This window comes from Acanthaster planci, linkage group LG19 (genome assembly GCF_054643075.1).
Source record: "Acanthaster planci isolate LZ-2023a linkage group LG19, COTS_SCS, whole genome shotgun sequence".
Classification (NCBI taxonomy): Eukaryota; Metazoa; Echinodermata; class Asteroidea; order Valvatida; family Acanthasteridae; genus Acanthaster; species Acanthaster planci.
In genome coordinates, this window is record NC_141795.1 from 4,027,312 (window position 1) to 4,045,100 (window position 17,789).

A 17,789-nucleotide genomic window follows, 5' to 3' on the forward strand; every position below is an offset into this window, starting at 1 on the left:
ATTGAAGATTCACTCTATTCGAACGAAAATTCAATCCCTCTGATTGAAATTAAGGATCAGACGAATTGGAGCGAAATTTCTTTACTCCAAAAGATTGAAATTTCGCTCGAGCTTCCACTGGAAGGGGCTATTTTCGGCTTTTTTCAGTCTAAATTCAGAGTGATTTTCACTCTAAAACGTCTTGTCCCTAATTTCAATCTTTCCGATTTAGAGAGTAGTACGCAGGACAACTATGTTCCTTCAACCTCGACACACCGATATGCGATATGCACTTGGGCGTCGCTGCTAGCATGGATGGATTGGATCTCAAGGTCGAGTTCGGGCGGCCTGTTCTTGACACGGGTTTCTTGTTCTCGCGCTCGAACGGCCCGGCGGGAACACAACTCAAGAATACTGTTCTCGGAACAGGATCACACACCACCTCCTCGTCAGGGTTTTACAGGAACACACGGAGAAACTCGTGAGATTTTGATTTTTGAACAGCAGCAAAAAGTAAAGAGATGGCTTCCAAAGCCATAGACAATGGGAAGTTTTGCAAAATTAACATTAATAATTTTCTGTAACACAGAAATGAATGTTTCTGTTTATATAGAAAAGAATTCAGCCCATCCAAACATTAACTCTCGAATAACGTAGCCCACATGGACGCCACCCTGTTGCATGTTGCTTGTCACTAACTACCAGCGATAAACCGGTTGTTTGTTCCCGGCGGTCGAGCGGCCGACCCACGAACAACAAATCGAGCTGTTCGTGAACATACGGGAACAAGCAGCCCGAACTCTGCCCAAGTGTCTGCCAGCTCTGTCTTTGCCAATGTTGGGGGTGCAGTTTGTAGACATAGGGGTGCAGTGTCCCAATTCTCCACCAGGCGGAGGCGCACAAAGAGTACTCCTGCAGATTGTTTTGAAAAGGGGGGTCTGTTTGGGCCACGAAATGGTGGGATTGTGTCAGTATGGCCCAGGATCATCTCTGTAGATTCAGGGGCACCCATCTGGGGGCAATGCAGACAAAACTGTGATTGAAATTTGTCAGAAGAGCCCGTGGAAGGTTTATTTATTTATTCATTTATTTATTTTATTTATCAAGGGTGAGCCAAATCGGTATACATACTGGTTTCCATTCGGGCCCTGCGTATTTCAGTTAAAAACAAAAGTACCATAAAAAAGATATTAAAACTAAATTACAACATAAATTCACATGAACAAAACTGGTATAAAATATACGTAAATTAAAAATGACAATGTACATGTATATAGAGAGCAGAACATCGAGTAATGTATATTAATGGAAATAAAAATAGAGAATAAGACACAAATATAGAAACATGTGTATTATGTAAACAATAGTTGAAAAAGCTCAGTTTTAAAAACTGGAAGAGACTCAATTTGTCTGAGAGTATTCGGCAGATCGTTCCACATTTTAGCCCCAGAATCAGCGAAGCTCGAGCTTTGTCTGTTTTGTTACCCTTTGTTACCCTAAATCTGCTCTATTGCCTTTCAGGTTGACAGTTTGGTTACTTCATCATTGGCCGAATGAGGTCAGTGATCATTGTTTTCTGAAGTCCTGCACTCACTTTCCAGTTTTGCATATATTTGAGCGTAATTACAGTGACTAACCGCATGATCATGCCTGGTACAGGTGATCTTAGATTGTCCGTGGTCCCTTTTCAAAAGCAACCTCAAAGTTTTGCAACATTTATGAGTGTTTGGCGAGCTGAGTAAAATGCCACTGGCGGTATAATGTTTAGTGACAGTTGAGCTTCGTTTCGACGAAAAGTTTTGCATGTCATCAGTTGGCGGTGATAAAAGGCAAAAATGATAATCTTATCAAGCCGAAATTGTCTTTAAAAATGTAGGGTTTTCGAAGGAAAAGCAACAGTCTGCCATTATTGGGGCCATTTTAGATAAATTTTTTCACTAGAATAATAATTACAAATAATTACAAAAGGAGTCAAGTGTACGGCCAATTTTTTCTTTCGAACTTAAATTAAGTAAAATGGGTTTTTTGTACAAAATTGAAAGTTCTGTTGGAACAAATTCAATAAAATGCAAAAGACAGTTTTCTAGAAAAGGGGGCAATACTGAAGTGTAAAAGCAATATGCAACCACTTATTGTGGTGCGATGCAGGATGGGTACGGGACTTGGAGCTCTTACAAAGAGCACATTGTTCAGAGGTCTCTGTAGTTCACTGAGTTGAAGCCACAAAAGCAACAAGTGCAGCATTTTTATCCGTCAACCTTTTGTCACTGAATTTTTGGAAACTTCCACCACCTCAAAAAAATTCTTTGGTAATTATAACTATTGACACTCCCTTTAACTCTCTTGAGGACTTTCAGCAGTGGGTTGTATTATTCTCGGTTGACGAGGTAGAGCTCAAGCGATAGAAGCCTGATCCCTGACCCTCACCCTCGTGCTCTTGGTCTGCATTACTTTTGATGTTCGTCACGCGGACCATGCGACTCTGATAATGTTTCCACTTTATGTACAGCATACCAGCAATGAGGGCGCTAGATACCACCACCACTACGCAGACCGCTACGGCAGCAACGGTGACTGAGTTCAACTGAAGGGATTGGACGGTCGTACATGTATGTGTGCGCGTGTACCCACCGCTGACTGCCGTCGATAGCAAAGCCGCCGTTACAGCGCCGTCCAGTACGGAAGTTGATTTTGCTGTTGGTGTTTCTTCGTTGCGTTGTTCTGATGTTTGCTGGTTTACATCTCCTGATGACGTACTTTGCACTGTTCCAATCGAGGACTCTGGTGGAGAAGTTGAGAAAGATACAGCAGACTCAGTTGATGGGCTCGGCAAAGCCGGCTCAGGCACAAACGACCTGAAGGTAGCGCGGGCCACGTTGGACATTTCGCTGAAGCGACCATCCCCGTCTGCCGCCTTGAGGGCGAAGATCACCGATGACACTGGCGAGCTTGTGGCGGACTCACCGATAGGAACCCGAACGGTGAAGCGTTCCGCATTCATTGAAGCTCGAGGCTGGGTCATATTCCCGCGGAGAACGTCTGATGTGGACACTGGTGTGGCACTGTCGAAGTTATCGACGATTGTCGAAACATTTTGAGCGTATCTGATGTCATACAGAGACGCTGGAGGGCAAAAACAATCACAGAAGGTTATGTCTAGAAGGTAGCAATCCAGTGGCGTATCCAACGGGGGACGGAGGCAACTTGCACCCATGACGGTTGTTTTTTAACAAAGAATACTTCATAGGTAAGAAAGTAATCGGTACGCTCATTTATCAAATATTAGCACCATAACCCTAAAAAGCATGGATGTCAGGACTGCGATAAAAAGGCTTCTGGTTTTTTTCCCTTCAATATCATACTGAATTTGCCCAAAGCCGCATTCGCTTTTTAATTTGCCCCAACGGCAAAAGCTGGATACGTCGCTGTGATGAGTATGACCGAATTTCCGACACCGTGGTGGCCATTGAAGCTGTGACAGAGTGAAGCTGCGTCTTTATTCATTTTAGTGCACTATTGGGACTCTCTTCGAGGCATATTATCGATTACATACCGGTGCCACGGTCGGCGTCCTCTCCTGGTGCTGTCCACGACAGCGTCACTGTCATCCAACCGTCTCGGTACCACGTTTCGACGGCGCGAAGGTCCTGGACGCGGCATGGCGGCAAGACGTAGCCTGGAGAGCTGAGAACGCTGGCGTAGTAAGCCGTGATTCCAGCTGCTTGCCGGGATAGGTCCGTGACTGGTGTGCCCTGAAGCTGCCTCGGTTTGGTGCCCGGAGCAAAGATCCGGAAATTCCCTGACAATGCAAAAAGAATGAGATGACTGAATTCATTTCAATATCATGACATTTTACAGGAACAGTCAACATAATGGAAACATCCAGTTGATATCGAGGATTAGCCTTCCACTCATCGTCTGTAACTAAACTTCTCGAACGTACTATACTCATCAACTGCATCTTGAAAACTCATCAACTGCATTATGTTCCGTATATTACATGAACCTGTTTAAGATTTCGATAAGGGTTGAATTCATGCAGCGAATTAAAGGTTGCTCAAGCTTCTCTAGGTCTGTCGATATTCATTCAACGGAATTCCCCCCCCCCCAAAAAAAACGGCTTCGTTCCCGCCCACGGCGTCAATCGTCGGTTTCATGAATTTAGATTTTAAAAAGGTGATTTTTACATTTTTCGGTCATAAAGAAACACTAAGAAGTATCCGTACACACACAAATATTGTAGATATTGCCATTTGACACTCCCAGTGTTTGCACTGTGAGGGTTTTGAAGGGGAGTGAAAGTGAAAAGGCTCACCTATTTTGGGAAATCCTGCGTACTCCTTTGGGCTTATGTCAGCGACAATTCTGGGCTGTGATGTGACGTTGAGGGCTGTCGTGTTGGGCCCATTGGTCACGGTGACCTGCACTGTATTAAACCCTTTCTGGTTCGGTTGATCCACGTAGTATCGCGTGTACACTCCGTCGTTTCTACGCACATCTGCCCCTACGACAGAAATATAATTTCATCGTTGCACCTCAACGTGAATTATTACATTCGATCAGAAAGTTAATACGCTGAGAATTTTCTCCAACTTGGACCTGAGGAGAAATCAACTTACCGGCCCCATTATCCAATAATTCGACAATCCTCTCCGGATATCCACCTGGAGGGTAGACAGTAGCGACAACACGGGCCCCGACTACCGGCCGCAACCCCTGCCGGACTTCAGCGAAGAGGCTCAGGCGTTGTCCCGAAGCCGCGTCAATCTTGTAGCTGCTCAGCATAGGGGCAACGACGATGGGTTCTACGTCATCACTTCTTGCGTACGACGTCACGATGGTTGTGATCATCACGGCGTCTGAGCCCGACGGGTTGCGCATGCGCACCTCCCACGGCCCTGTCTGTGTTTAGAAAGCAGAAAGGTCCCATACGTGGAAGAGGTGGAGTTGTTTGAAGTCCGAACAATGAACCATTCTGATATTTCTTTCAGGTTACAGTGGCGATGAAATGTGTACCTATCTTTGTACTTTCTGTTGACAATATTTGTATTACAGTGCTTTAATACGGGGAGGGCAAATAATCCTAAATTAATTAACATCCTCCCAGAGCAAATCCATCCTTAGAAATAATATTTTACAAGACCATTACAAAAAAGGCGGCCCTTTTGGTTACAAATCACCAGATGATAAGTATGAAATTAACCTATCATAACATTCACATTACAAATTAGAATTCTTATCTGAATATTGGAAATTTTTGTTTTGTTCACACTTGTATTCAGAAACCTACTGTCGCTTCAAATCGTCCATCAACGCCATTTCAGCCGTCTACCTTATATCTGATGGGAACCCGTATTCCTTCCTGTATACCTACCTCAGCCGTGCCTTGAATGGAGAACGTCAGGTACTTGAAGTCCGTCCTGTTCTGATACCCGAGGTAGGTACTATTGAAGTTAACTCCACTTGGAGACGTCAAGATGATATCTGTATCTGATTATGTTAGGCATACAAATAGCTGCGTTGCGATCATCTCAATCCGGTTCGTAAGTGTGACATCACTTCAGTTTAAACCACGGCCACTGCACACGTGCATTGCACATAGGGTTACATGCATTGATTGCCGTTCACGTGGAATCATGGAACCGGAAGTTAACGCGCAACTTCAGCGATTCGTCCAATGGGAGCCTGTAAATCGTGGCGCGTCTGCCTTTGTGACGAAGTTACTTACGAACCGGATAGACCATCCAGAATGCATGGGGCAAGGCCATTATCGCACGTGTCACTAAGAAAAAACATGTCGATTTGATGACTAAAAAATATAGGAAGACTGTCAAATAAACGCCATTGTAGTGACCATTTAGCGGCAGAGCTGGCAAAATTTCCCTCACCAATTGAATCCTGTTCTGTCCAGGTAAACAGTACTTCTGTTTTACGTCCGACTGAATCGTCCAGGCTGAAGTTCCTTGTCTGCTCATCCCCTTTCGCAAGATCAACATTGAAGCTTGAAATCTTCAGGTGAGAAAATCAAGATAGAAATTCACATGCTTCATGACATTAAATACTGCAAAATCACGCCGTGTTGACGTCTTGTGGCATAACAGATCATTTTGATTAGGGGAGGGCAGTATATGGTCGACATTTCGCTTGCTGTAAGCTTTGATTTGCCATCGGAAAAAACTGAACCTGTGCTGGGAAAGAACTTACTATGATTCTCCTCTTTGAGTCATGCTCCGATTGGCTCCTGATCATTAGGCCTGCAAACGCTTGGTATAAAGAGGGCACCAGACCAACCAGATCTGTCTGGAAGTGAAAAGATGTCCCGCCTAAAACGACAAAAGAAAGCAAAAGTTACTGCGGTTAATGGTCATAGACTCTTGTGGGCGCAATGGTTTTCCGTGGGACTCTTTTGTTTTTACCGAAACGAAACAGCTCTCCTTGAAGAGCGACCATCATATCTCCAGAAAAAGGCGGCTAATTACACTTTTGGAGTGATATCCTCGACTGAATTTGAAGTTGTATTAGTTTGACTTCTTTAACATTTGACTTCTCTATCGCTCTCAAGATACACTAAAAGTGTTACTTAGATTTTGTTTGTATCATTGAAAACCTGGGCTCGATTCTGAGGTGAAATAACCTTGTCTAATTTCCTAAAACAGAAATCGAAGAGAAACAATTGCTGGTAAAGTAACTGTTTATTACGTCTTATTATAAAACAAAATGAACTACAGGTGAAGTAATTTTTTCGGCAGAAATTAAATAGGCCTACTGGGTTTTCGTATAGCATAATACAAAATGTGAACGTGGAGCTTTAAACCTGTCTTTGCTGCGATATCTGGAAAGGTGCGGGGGTTCCGAGCGAGAGCAACCGTGTCAACGATAACGTTGTCTTCGACAAGCTTCACGACAGCGTCGTCGGTTGCAGCTTGATCGTTGTCACCACCATCTGCAAACAGGAGAACAATACCGCCGGCCGCAGATCTCGTTCCCTCAAATGACAGAACCTTCATGATAACACCACATTTGTGTCAAAATAACGACCTACTCTAATGTCACTCGTTGACGGTGTCGTGGCGCATTTTAAAGTGAACATAAACCATTTTTCATTTGTTCTTTATATTGGTGAGAAATGTACAAAAGTTACTTATCGTTTACCTGCAAAGACACCAGCAGTCCTTTGCTGTAATTAGTGCTACTGTTGCCAGAGACGATCGGTAAAGAGTCTAGCAGAAATTGTCTATCGCTTTCAGAGCGTATCTGAACGAGCCCGCTACAGATATGCGCAACCTCGTTGAAGTGCACGATCCCCACGTGACTGCTATTGTCCGCCACCGATTGGATGAAATGAGCGGCCGCGCTGCGCAGTCGGTCGAAACGGTTATCGTACTGTAGATCCGTAAAGAGGAAGAAATAAAACCACAAGGTACGAGTTTTATCGGTTGAATTGTAGCATGCATACAGCTAAGTTCCTTGCAAGCAGACGACATTCTGCCGGCTCAGTTGTCGAGGAGCACACCTGACAAATGAGGGACCTAGGACAAGTTCGATTAGCGACAGATTGTCAATCACTGGTTGATTTTGACTGGTAACCTAACCAGGTGCCAGGCAAAATCGAGAAGTGGTTAAAACTGTATCGAACTTTCCCTTAGTGGTAGCAACTCATCCGGTCCTTCGTGATGACTTAATTATGTTTACACCATGTTTAAGCTAATAAGTAATATGTACAGGTATATAGTCAAAATAATGCAATAACAGTGGATTGGTCACTGGAACAGCTCTTTGCCGCCACCAAGCGTCTCGAAAGTTTCCCATTTTATCAAAATATGCAAATGTGCCTTGCGCCTTTATGTGGGCTCCGGACGCGCCATGGTAACGGTATATGTGTTTCATCTCTCTCCTCGTTGCCGTTGGGAAGACACTTCCTCGTCATCTTTCATGTTGCGAAGAAAAATAACAGATGAAAGCTAAAGGGAACGAATTTTCCTCGAGTTGGCGACTGAATTTGTCGAACATCATTACCCGCATACTTGAAGACGAGTCTATCAGAAGAACCACCCTCTTATCCCGAGCTTGTACGAGGTTGAACGTTGGCTGTAACTCGGCATCGTCTACGTTACGTGGTAGATTGGCATCATCTACAGTGAGGAAATATGTCTTGTTTAACTGGAAGTAATTGTTATAGAAAAATTATGTTTGTCTCATTTCCTTCCCGAGTGTTTGCCTGCGATCACTATGAATGTTTTTGGATCATTTGGCTTTTATGACGCGTCAGTGACCCACTCGCTTTGTCTATGGAGTGCCAAGGGACTCGGACATGCAATGGAGTCGCTAGTGTCTCTGGATGGTTCTGAGAATGGCTAATAGATACCCATGATGTAGATCTCGACCCTATAAGATAATCACAAGACCAACACAAAACGTCCTGTCTGAATTCAAGTCACATACTCTATTAACTACAAATGCCAACGTTCACTGTGTTACTTGCGTCTGGTCTTCTGAACAATCTTGTGTCTATCTAGTTAGCTGTAGAGTTTTTGCGATAGCATCTCTTTTATGAGTATGTGTGGTTCTGAAATGAACCGGAGGGTAGTCAACTTTGTGGAAGGTACGCTCTGTCAGTTTTTAGGAGACTTGTGTCTTGTGTGTGGTCTTGTCATGGTCTCCCGTACGCCAATAATAGAAAATACTTGTTAATAATCCACTTCGCTCTGAATGTCCCCAGTAGAAGACAGTAAAAGATGACAATAGACATTGGGCACTCTTTAGTGGGAAATGTTCAACTTGTGCCGCCATGTCTACTTACCTTTGAAGTCATTGTGTTGTCTCATGATGTCCCAGCAGCTCCGACCACCACACAGCCGGTTGTGTCTGGTTGGAGCCTCACGATCGTGGAGACTACCCGGCCGGTCGGTGTCGTCCGAGTCACAAAAATTCACGACCTATCACAGTTGATTCAAATTTGGCATTCACGGTGGTTTCAATGAATTTTAAATGTGGGGGAAAATAGAACAGCGTCCTCCAATATTGATTTTTATCGTATGTGACCCTCATTAATTTTTGTGTACTACATGTATGACATGTTGAGTATCGTCCTTCACCCAATTTTTGTCAAGTTATTTTATTTTCGCGGGATTCACCCTTCTACGAAGACTGATAACCAGTGTCTTTGTTTTACTCTACAGGTAATACTTTCTTTTCTCTTATTTTTAAAAAATCTTTAGCTATCTTGAATTGTGTATTAATAAATGTCAATTCTTCCGAAGATAATCGGGCCTAAGACGTTTTTAGATATTCCGTCCATACACCAACTTGTCGTTACATTCTTCAGTGTAGAGACAGCCTAAATCGAGAAGCAATTAATGGGAAAGTTATGTTCAGTTACTTATTACCAACAAACTCACCCAGTTGTAAAAATGCCTTCCATACATGATGGAGCCTGTAGGCTGCGTGACGTCGCCGTCGTCCGTTGTGACATGCGCACAACCCTCCTCGTAGCCGACTGTATCATTCCCTGCGCATGTCCAGTACCTGTTGCTATGCAAGTCGAAAGCCAAGGCCTGGGAGGGGAATCCTGACGAACAGCTGAGTTGGAAATAAAATTGTTGTAGCCAGTAAATGCTAGAGAGCATACACTTACAACGGTATACACGGTAGTATCCACCTCATTTACAGGTAATGGTCAGTGTCCACCTCATTCACAGGTAATGGTCAGTGTCCACCTCATTCACAGTTAATAGTCTAGATAGCTTTACGAACGTATTTTACTCACGGCGATATTTAAAATGAGTACTTTAATATAGTTCCAATAGTCTAGTAAGTTGTCCAAGTAACAATTTTTTTTCGGGGAAAAATGAATTTATTGCGTAAAAGTGAAAACACTTGAACCGTCCAGATGCCAGTAAATTGGGTATACTAACCGCAAATAAACTGCCTGGCGTCAACAAAAATGTACCAAAATAGCTCGTGTTTATAAAGACTCTCTGCAAACAACTCGCACGCAAACAAAACGAACTAAACCCAAAAGGGATACCGTTCGGAGATGGCAACAGATGGATGTTGACTAAATCGTCTTTCACTGAAACACCCCTAGAAATGACCCCTGAGACAATCTGCCACTGGCACTCTGTATCACAGCCACTTTTTCCTGTTTTATTCTAAATAGTGTCTTATTTCTGGATGTCCGCAAAAAACAAAAACACCAGCTGTTTAGAGAGTGAACATCTGGGCTTAGTGAATATTTCGGCAGTTTACTGACCGAAACGAAAACTTAAAAACTTACCTGATGCCTTGAAACTTGTTGGAAATAGTTGAGAAATAGAACTCCTCCTGAACATCAGGTTCCGTGACAGGATCTGGATATTCGTTAAACAAGCCCCAGCGATAATAGCCCCACTCGTGCACCAGTAACCGACCTTTGACAAGGAAATGAAACAACGGACTCTCAGCAGCCCGGTCAATACCGCAAGCGCTACTAAGTCCTACAAAGACAGTTGAACAAAACATAACTAGGTCAATGTCATTGTAAGGCATTTCAGTTTACATGAGTTTCCTCTACAGCAAGCACACAAAGGCCTACAAAGGGAGTATTATTCTATGTATTATTAGCTTGTATCATGGACAGAAAATTGCTGAATTTAAAAGACACTCTTACCTCGTGGACCATAGTACTTTTCCACGAGTGGATCGAGAAGAAAGTCCGCCCCAAGACGGATACTGATCCCGCGCTCCCCACAGCCTTGGTACTGATTGGTGTAGGGATCTGGCGCCCAGTGCTGATTGGCTGGCATAACGATGACGTCGTGGTGATGGCCACGACTGGGTCCGTAATGGGCTGACCACGCCCAGGCCTGCGGAATTACAATCGTTACGTTCTTGAAGAACGCTCTCCGTTTCGTTGCTCGATAGAGATATCGCGAGGCATTAGAGAACACTTCCTGAAAGAGAAACAAACCCAGGACCGATTTTCGAACTGCCGATTGATATGATGCATATTCACAATTCCGAAAAATGTGTCCTTTGTAGATATCGTTACTTTCAGGGTTCAGCTATCATCACATTTTTCCTGTGCGACGATGACGCAGACCTAAGCAAAATACTGTCATATCCCTGTCAATTCCTGTAACCCAGTGATACACTCATGTGCACTGAGATCGATTGACCAAACTGGGAATGTGGGGGAGGGGGCAGGAGTTTTCAAAAAGGGGGCAAAAATTTGAGGTCTTGTAAACGTAATGAGCGAAAGACAATTTGGGTGTACATTTTCACCTCCCTACCTTCTCAAAGCGTACAGAAAGCCCTCAAATCCAGCATCAAAGCTCAGAGAGGTCATGACAGATTGTCCGAAGAGATGCCAAAATATGCCCCCCCGGAAATTTGGCTCTGGAACTGCCCTTGGGCGTCGATCGTTTGATGCTTTCTCGCCACCAAATTGTGTGTGAGGAAGACTACCGGTAAATGTCTAGGCCTACTTAGTAATGTCCCTGTCATAAAGTGGCGGTTTCAATGTCCTAATCATGGATATCGACCATCCACCAAGATTTACACTCATGCTTTCGTGCGCTACAAGGATCCACTCGTTTTACAACATCCATTTTTTCTTGGTCCCTTCTCTGAATAGCTTCAAACAATGCCAAACACCATCCATGAAATGACCTACCCTTTCCCTTTTTGTAGGATCCTGTTAATGACATAACTTCAGTGATAGGAACAAGCCCAATGACACCACCGGCCTCATGCTCGAACAGAGTTGCCGGAGCAAAGTGCTTAGCAGCTTACCTTCACAGCCAAAATCAGCTCCATGCTCTCCGGTACGTCGTCATGAATGGCAACCACGACACCCGAATAGCCGTTATCAAGTAGTTCTACCCAGTCGGGTTTCGTAAAGGAGGACGACACCAGAGCAACGTTCAGGATGAACGCTATGAGGCCTAGTAGTATCCCTCCAGTGGAACGGTTACCAGTCAACATCGTAGTCTATGCTGGACCAGTTGCACAGCTGTCCGTTTTCAACACACATTTACAGACTGCGTGCAGCCGAATAGTCGTTTCATGATGATACAACATCGAAATCGAAATCGATCGAGCACTTGAAAATGCACCAGCACGCAGAAACGAATCCTTCAAATGATTGAGCCACTAGCACATGAAATGATACAGTCACTATTTTGAAGATCGTGTGATCAGCCGCACACACTCTGTTTACGAAATCGTGACTGATGACTGATTTACAAGCTGTCTAGGTATCAGGTTGCCAACTCCATGCAGTGGGTGTAATGTCATGACTCGTAACCGGACTGAAGTGGCAGACGTAACCATTTTTAATCGAGTTAAACACAGAAGAATGACAATTGTGACGCATGGTGAATGGTCAACAATAACAGGTTAGAGAAGTTCTTGGGCATACGCCATATTTGAAAAGGCCATAAGCAATCGTCAGTCTTCATTACTTGTAGCGCACAAACGTGTCTTGCATGTGGTTTCAAGTTTCAGCATCGTACTACTTGACGGGTTCAAAGTACGACCAGTTTACGTTACACCTGTCGATCATAGGTGTAATTAGCAAATAACCTATTGGCCATTCCTGCACAGTGACACTTCAGAAGCCAATGCAAGCATCCCCAAGCCCCGAGGAAGGAAAAAAATTCCGTTTTCATATCGATTCAGAAAACATTCAAAGTTCAAGTTGACAGTCCTGAACAATGGGGATACATCTAATGCGTTGGCCATGGGTGAGACGGTATATGGGAGATTAAGTGACATCGGAGAGACTTTTCCTCTGCAGAGTGTCACACCTAAAACTAAAAGCAGTTTTGACTTGATTGCCAACTAGAGCACTTTAATATGGGCCATTTTGTCACCAAGGTTTGGGGGATATTCAAGCCCTCAGTCTTGTTTGTTGATAGATTTAAACAGGTTTACGAAGCCTGCTGGCATGTAACCCATTAATAGCAGGGGTTTAGGGACATTTTAATCCTGATTTAGTCGGCGCGGCTTTTATGGGATTCATTAGCTGGCTTACAATCCGTATATCGCCTAGTCAGTCGTTAATTTCTTCCCTTGTCGCATGCAACTGGGAAAAAATGGTGTGTTAAAATGATTGTACTGCAAGGTTAAGTCAAGGTGTGTGAACGTACATGTATTATATAGGTTTGAAATGACCTTATCTTGACAGCATTTTTTCTTTTACTGTACATTAAGCTGAACTTGATTCACTCGGCAGCACGGTTGTTAAGAAAATCCCATATCCCGTGTACGTACAACACATGCCGGTTAAATCAAAGAAAGACAGCCGCCAGAGACGCACGACAGTGACCGACCTCTGTCTGCCGATATGATAGATATGCGAGCCTTCTTCTCTGTCCCCCTAGAATTGTTTGGTTGCTGTTGAGAGATTTATCACCAATTTAGTAGGGCGTTCTACCCTCTTACCCCTAAGGAATGCCACGGCCAGGTACACACAGGCGTAAATCAGACTGGGTGCATTGCGACGAAGTTAATTAAGCCACGTGGTGGGATACATGCATGGAGCGCTGCACACAGTACAGCCAATGCTTAAAATCTGATTGGTCAGAAATCTTTCAAGGGGTGTGCATCACACACGTCTACAATTCGCCGGCCTTTATTATCATTCTATTTTTTTTTCAAAATTCGGGCTCTTGGTAAGTGAGAGAACAATTAATTAACAACTGACGCTTTGAGGAACTGTGGAGTTTTTGAAACTCGTATACAAACTTGTTTCGCCTTCATTTCCAAGGAAATCTTTGTAGCTTCCATCTTCATAGCCTCTTACCTCATTTCCTATTTTTAGGTTTTCTCTTTGTATGCACCATTTGATAAACTCATGAAGCGACTGATGTTTAAAAAAGCAACGTGGGATTGTCTGACTTCTGAGGGAGTAACGCATGCGGGTAACTACAAGATTCTAAATCAAGACCTAATAGTACCCTGTCAGAGAGAAAGTGACATTAGCAAAACGAACATGGACCTTTCCCTCAGGCAGGCCTGTTTTTCATTTATAAATAATGAGTAGCAGCAGTGGCGTATGCAGCGGAAGGGGGCAAGTAGCCATTTTTTGCTTTCTGTAAGTTGAAGAAAAGGCATTAAGTTGAGATTTGAAAGCGCCACGATTTAGAAACGGTACTATACCACCTTTTAGGGGTGGGGGTGGGGTGGAAATAGTTTTACTGTTAAAAACAATCGGACAGACGCTTTGAAGAAAACTACTTTGTTCACCACCCACGTATGAGGTACTCCTGTAAAAAGCTGGGGAGAGACAAATATTTCACATGTGCCCCACAGCAGATGTCAGGATGAATCAGTCTTGATTCTTATTCTGAAAAGAGACAATGATTTCTCTCAAGTTCTCAGAACTTGAATACTACACATTACTACAATACTGTTGTGTGTGAACAACACGTCTTAGTCACAAGGAAGTCATGTTCCGTGAATCCATCTCATTCAGTGTTGTATGCCAAAATCTGGGTTGTACCAGACTATTTTAGGTTCCACGCCTCCCGTTCGTTTTTTGAAACGTTGCTTAAATTGTTAAATTGTTAAATTCCCACAATGAAAAGGTAAACCTCGCTTTCAATTCAATATGACAGACTTGCGAATAAGGTCTCTTGTTTCTTTAAAAGAAAGTACTTCCAAATTGCCAGTATGATCCCAGGGGGCATTTGTTTTCTTTTTTGAGTAACAAATGTCGTCATTCCTGGCTTCGTTGTAAGCCTTGGTTTAACCGAAACCAAGTTTGTGTGACCTTTTACAACCCGCCTTTGACCCAAATATGCACTGCTTACACAAAAATAAGCTGATGGGTTGGTGCAAACCTGCAAACGAAAAACCTGCAATTTAAAAATAGTGTATCGCCCCGGTCAGCAACATTTCACTTTGTTTTTAAAACCATTGTCAAAATCCTCTTTAAACCTTTAGTAATCACATCATTACTAAGGAGAGAAGAAAAAACCGACAGGTGTTCATAAAGTGTTGATTAATTTTGTTTACTCATTTACAAAGACATAATGAAGCTTAGACGATCATTTGACAACCAGCTTGATGCAAGTATTTACATTAAGTATCCACACGCAGCCATTTTGAAACAGAAAAACAAAGTAATTCTTCTTATATAAAACGAATAACAACACCCGACAAATCGTTCTTGCTCCCTATAATACTGCTACAAACCTAGGAATTTGAATCGGCCAAAAGTTTCTTGCAGGAAAGGAACTGTTTGAGCAACTAGGACCTTTTTAGAACTTTGACATCATGCAAGCTGAGGACAGCTCTTTTAGATTGGGTTTAAATTTAACTCAAGTATTAAAGGAAAGAGAACCGAAGCGAAAAGTTCTCGGAAATACGTTTTCTCCAAACCGAATCGCTGTATTAATGCGTCCTATTTGACTAGAATATACAGGACTGTCGTATCTAGACTCGATGCATGGTAAATTTTACCCCGCAGTTTGTGTAGCGTGTGATCTCACCGTAATTAAATCATTACAAAAATAACAAGAATCGTAAAAAAGTGAATTAATCCAGTCTCATTCAGTTAAAATTGGTTAGCAACGTCCTTAGAAATTCACATGTGCAAGTCGCTCTGGTTACATCAGATTTGTTTAATCATGCAGTCCAACTACGATGTACACCAGTCCCAAACTTTGATTTGTTAGCTGTCTGAAATAGGGAGTACATGTCATTTCATGGTTAGTTAGGATCAGTTATCGTCTTCTTTTGTGTTTGTCCTCGGTCGCCAATTGGTTGCTGAACACTCTTTGAACTATTGGTTTTTTGAACGGGATCGTCATCATGTTGGAGCCAAAGCGAGGCTGTATTGGTAGAATTCTCTGGTGTCGTAATTAAGTTAAGTTCATACGTAAGAATCCATTCCGAGGCTGAAGTCTGGTACTGCATGCAGCCCCCTTTTATTCCAGTTAGACGGGCCCCATAGTCCATGAAATGTGTACATTGTAAAACCATTATAATCCATCAAGTCACAGTTACATGAATTCTCAGTTCTCAGGCACCAAAACGTAATCTGTTGATTTGCCAGGGTTTCACAGGATATCCTCTGCCGTTTTGCTGTAGCCTTTGTTGACCTTGCCGGCCAGGTTTTTCTCGGTGTTGCTGAACTTAGAGGCGGGTAGCGGCTTGGCCCGGATCTTGTCCAGATCCAGCGTGGTCACCCGATCCAGCAGCAGGGGATCGGCGTTGTTGACCACGGCCTTAGCCGGCCGGATGTTATTGTTGACGATTTCCACGTCGTCGTCGTCGGCCAGCTGCTCTTCCTGCTGCTGCTGCTTCTTGCGCTTGCGACGCTCGGCCGCTTCGTCCACGGGCCGCTCGCCGCCCGCGAAGGGGTCGTCCCACGTTAGTCGGATCTGGCGGATCCCACAGCCGATCAGGGCGAAGAGGGACGGCCCGCAGATACCGCTAATGACAGCTAGGGCGATGGCCTCCGTGAGGCTGTTGACAATGTAGGGAGGCGGGGTGTCCCCTGGGGTGGCATCGGGCAGGTTTGTCGTCCCCTCTATCTTCTGCTTTGGGTCAGCGTCACGCGGAAGTAAACGAGCCAGGGGAGGAGAGTATCGGCTGCCATGTTGTTCTGAAAGAGGCATTATTTACAACATGTTCAAGTTTTCTTACCGGCCTTGAGCAGAAAGACACATAAAACGACCAATCTGCACGACCGCGATCTAACCCCCCTCTGTAACGCTGTACCGTCATGGTTGCTGATTTTGATATGAAGAGATCGTGGAGAGATTGTTGACCTGCTGTTTTCCTTTAGATGAGGTGCACGGAGGGTGCATGGCCATTTTCAAGTTTGCAGCACAATTAATTAAAGTTAAACCTTAACACCTATGCCGCATGGCAAACGTCGAAAAAAGTCTCCTGAAACCTCTAAAGCAGGGCAGCTCAGATGGCTCAACGTTCTGTGGTCTCGGGTTCATATTACGCCTGGATGGCAGGTCAAAAAACACTACGACGTGAAAGTGGTAATAGTAGGCCTCACGTCACAACACCAGAAACGACTTAATCAGCCACAACATGATATTTTAATAAAAAAGACTATTTTATTATTAAGTTGGCCTAATCATAGTGCAAAAGTATATGCTAACACTCAGTACTGACTACGAAAAAGATGTCAATACTCACTTAATGTGCCGTCTTTTAGTTTCCTATCAACAACAACAGCAGAAAAACATCAGCAACCATATTTAAACGCAACTGATATAATAATGCTTTAAGAGTAGCACAGACATACCTATAACACTTGCTGAGACGGCCAACGACGCACACAGACAGCCAACCAAAGCCAGCAACAGTTTGGACAGATTTATGGCTCCCATTTTATGTCCTCTTGACACTGCGCTCCGACAGCGTTGCACCTTTACTCTGCTGTCAAGTTAATTGGCCGCCTGGGGTTTGGTTTTTCTTTCTATTAAAGTAGTTCTTTGCTGGGGATTAGTAAAACTTGTTTCAAGTTGAGCTGAGCAGATCAGAGGAATCGGTACTGCACGGCGTCGTTTCCATATGGTACCAACATGATTGAAGACTTGGAATTATGCGATATTGAATCTTTGAACCAGAACTTTGTACCTTTGTGTGGGGCCCGGCCCTTATAGCAGCTTCGTTGTCGAAGCATTATGGCGGTGACAAACTCAAGGGGCGGTTGGCCCTAACTTTGCAGCTTGGCAATGCACCGATGAACGTGCGTTTGTGCCTGTTGATATAGCTCTTATCACTAGTTGAATTTGGGTCACTGTGGGCATTATATTGCTCGTTACAAGACCTATTCTTGGCTAATGTGGAGTGGAGTA

The 17,789-nt window shown here is 43.7% G+C and overlaps 2 protein-coding genes and 1 long non-coding RNA gene across 3 annotated transcripts in view; 1 reads left to right on the forward strand and 2 right to left on the reverse strand.

The window, feature by feature from the left end:
- LOC110973702 (uncharacterized) overlaps positions 1-5,416 on the forward strand; it is a 33,061-nt gene extending 27,645 nt beyond the window's left edge. The window contains exon 3 of the long non-coding RNA XR_002597499.2: positions 5,262-5,416. This is a non-coding gene — a long non-coding RNA (uncharacterized LOC110973702). The remainder of the gene's footprint in view (positions 1-5,261) is intronic.
- LOC110973650 (calcium-activated chloride channel regulator 3A-1-like) lies at positions 1,044-13,201 on the reverse strand. Its single transcript, XM_022224636.2, has 15 exons — positions 11,752-13,201; positions 10,628-10,910; positions 10,256-10,388; positions 9,378-9,558; positions 8,780-8,915; positions 7,996-8,111; positions 7,132-7,362; positions 6,794-6,980; positions 6,184-6,302; positions 5,868-5,988; positions 5,354-5,469; positions 4,599-4,881; positions 4,295-4,483; positions 3,533-3,778; positions 1,044-3,102 (listed from the first exon to the last, which is right to left on the reverse strand). The coding sequence occupies exons 1-15, from the start codon at positions 11,941-11,943 to the stop codon at positions 2,333-2,335; spliced, it is 3,303 nt and encodes a 1,100-aa protein (XP_022080328.2). The 5' UTR covers positions 11,944-13,201; the 3' UTR covers positions 1,044-2,332.
- Positions 13,202-14,954: 1,753 nt separating this feature from the next.
- On the reverse strand, positions 14,955-17,497 carry LOC110973674 (uncharacterized). The gene is made up of 2 exons (XM_022224672.2): positions 17,234-17,497; positions 14,955-16,573 (listed from the first exon to the last, which is right to left on the reverse strand). The coding sequence occupies exons 1-2, from the start codon at positions 17,316-17,318 to the stop codon at positions 16,026-16,028; spliced, it is 633 nt and encodes a 210-aa protein (XP_022080364.2). The 5' UTR covers positions 17,319-17,497; the 3' UTR covers positions 14,955-16,025.
- Positions 17,498-17,789: the final 292 nt, after the last annotated feature.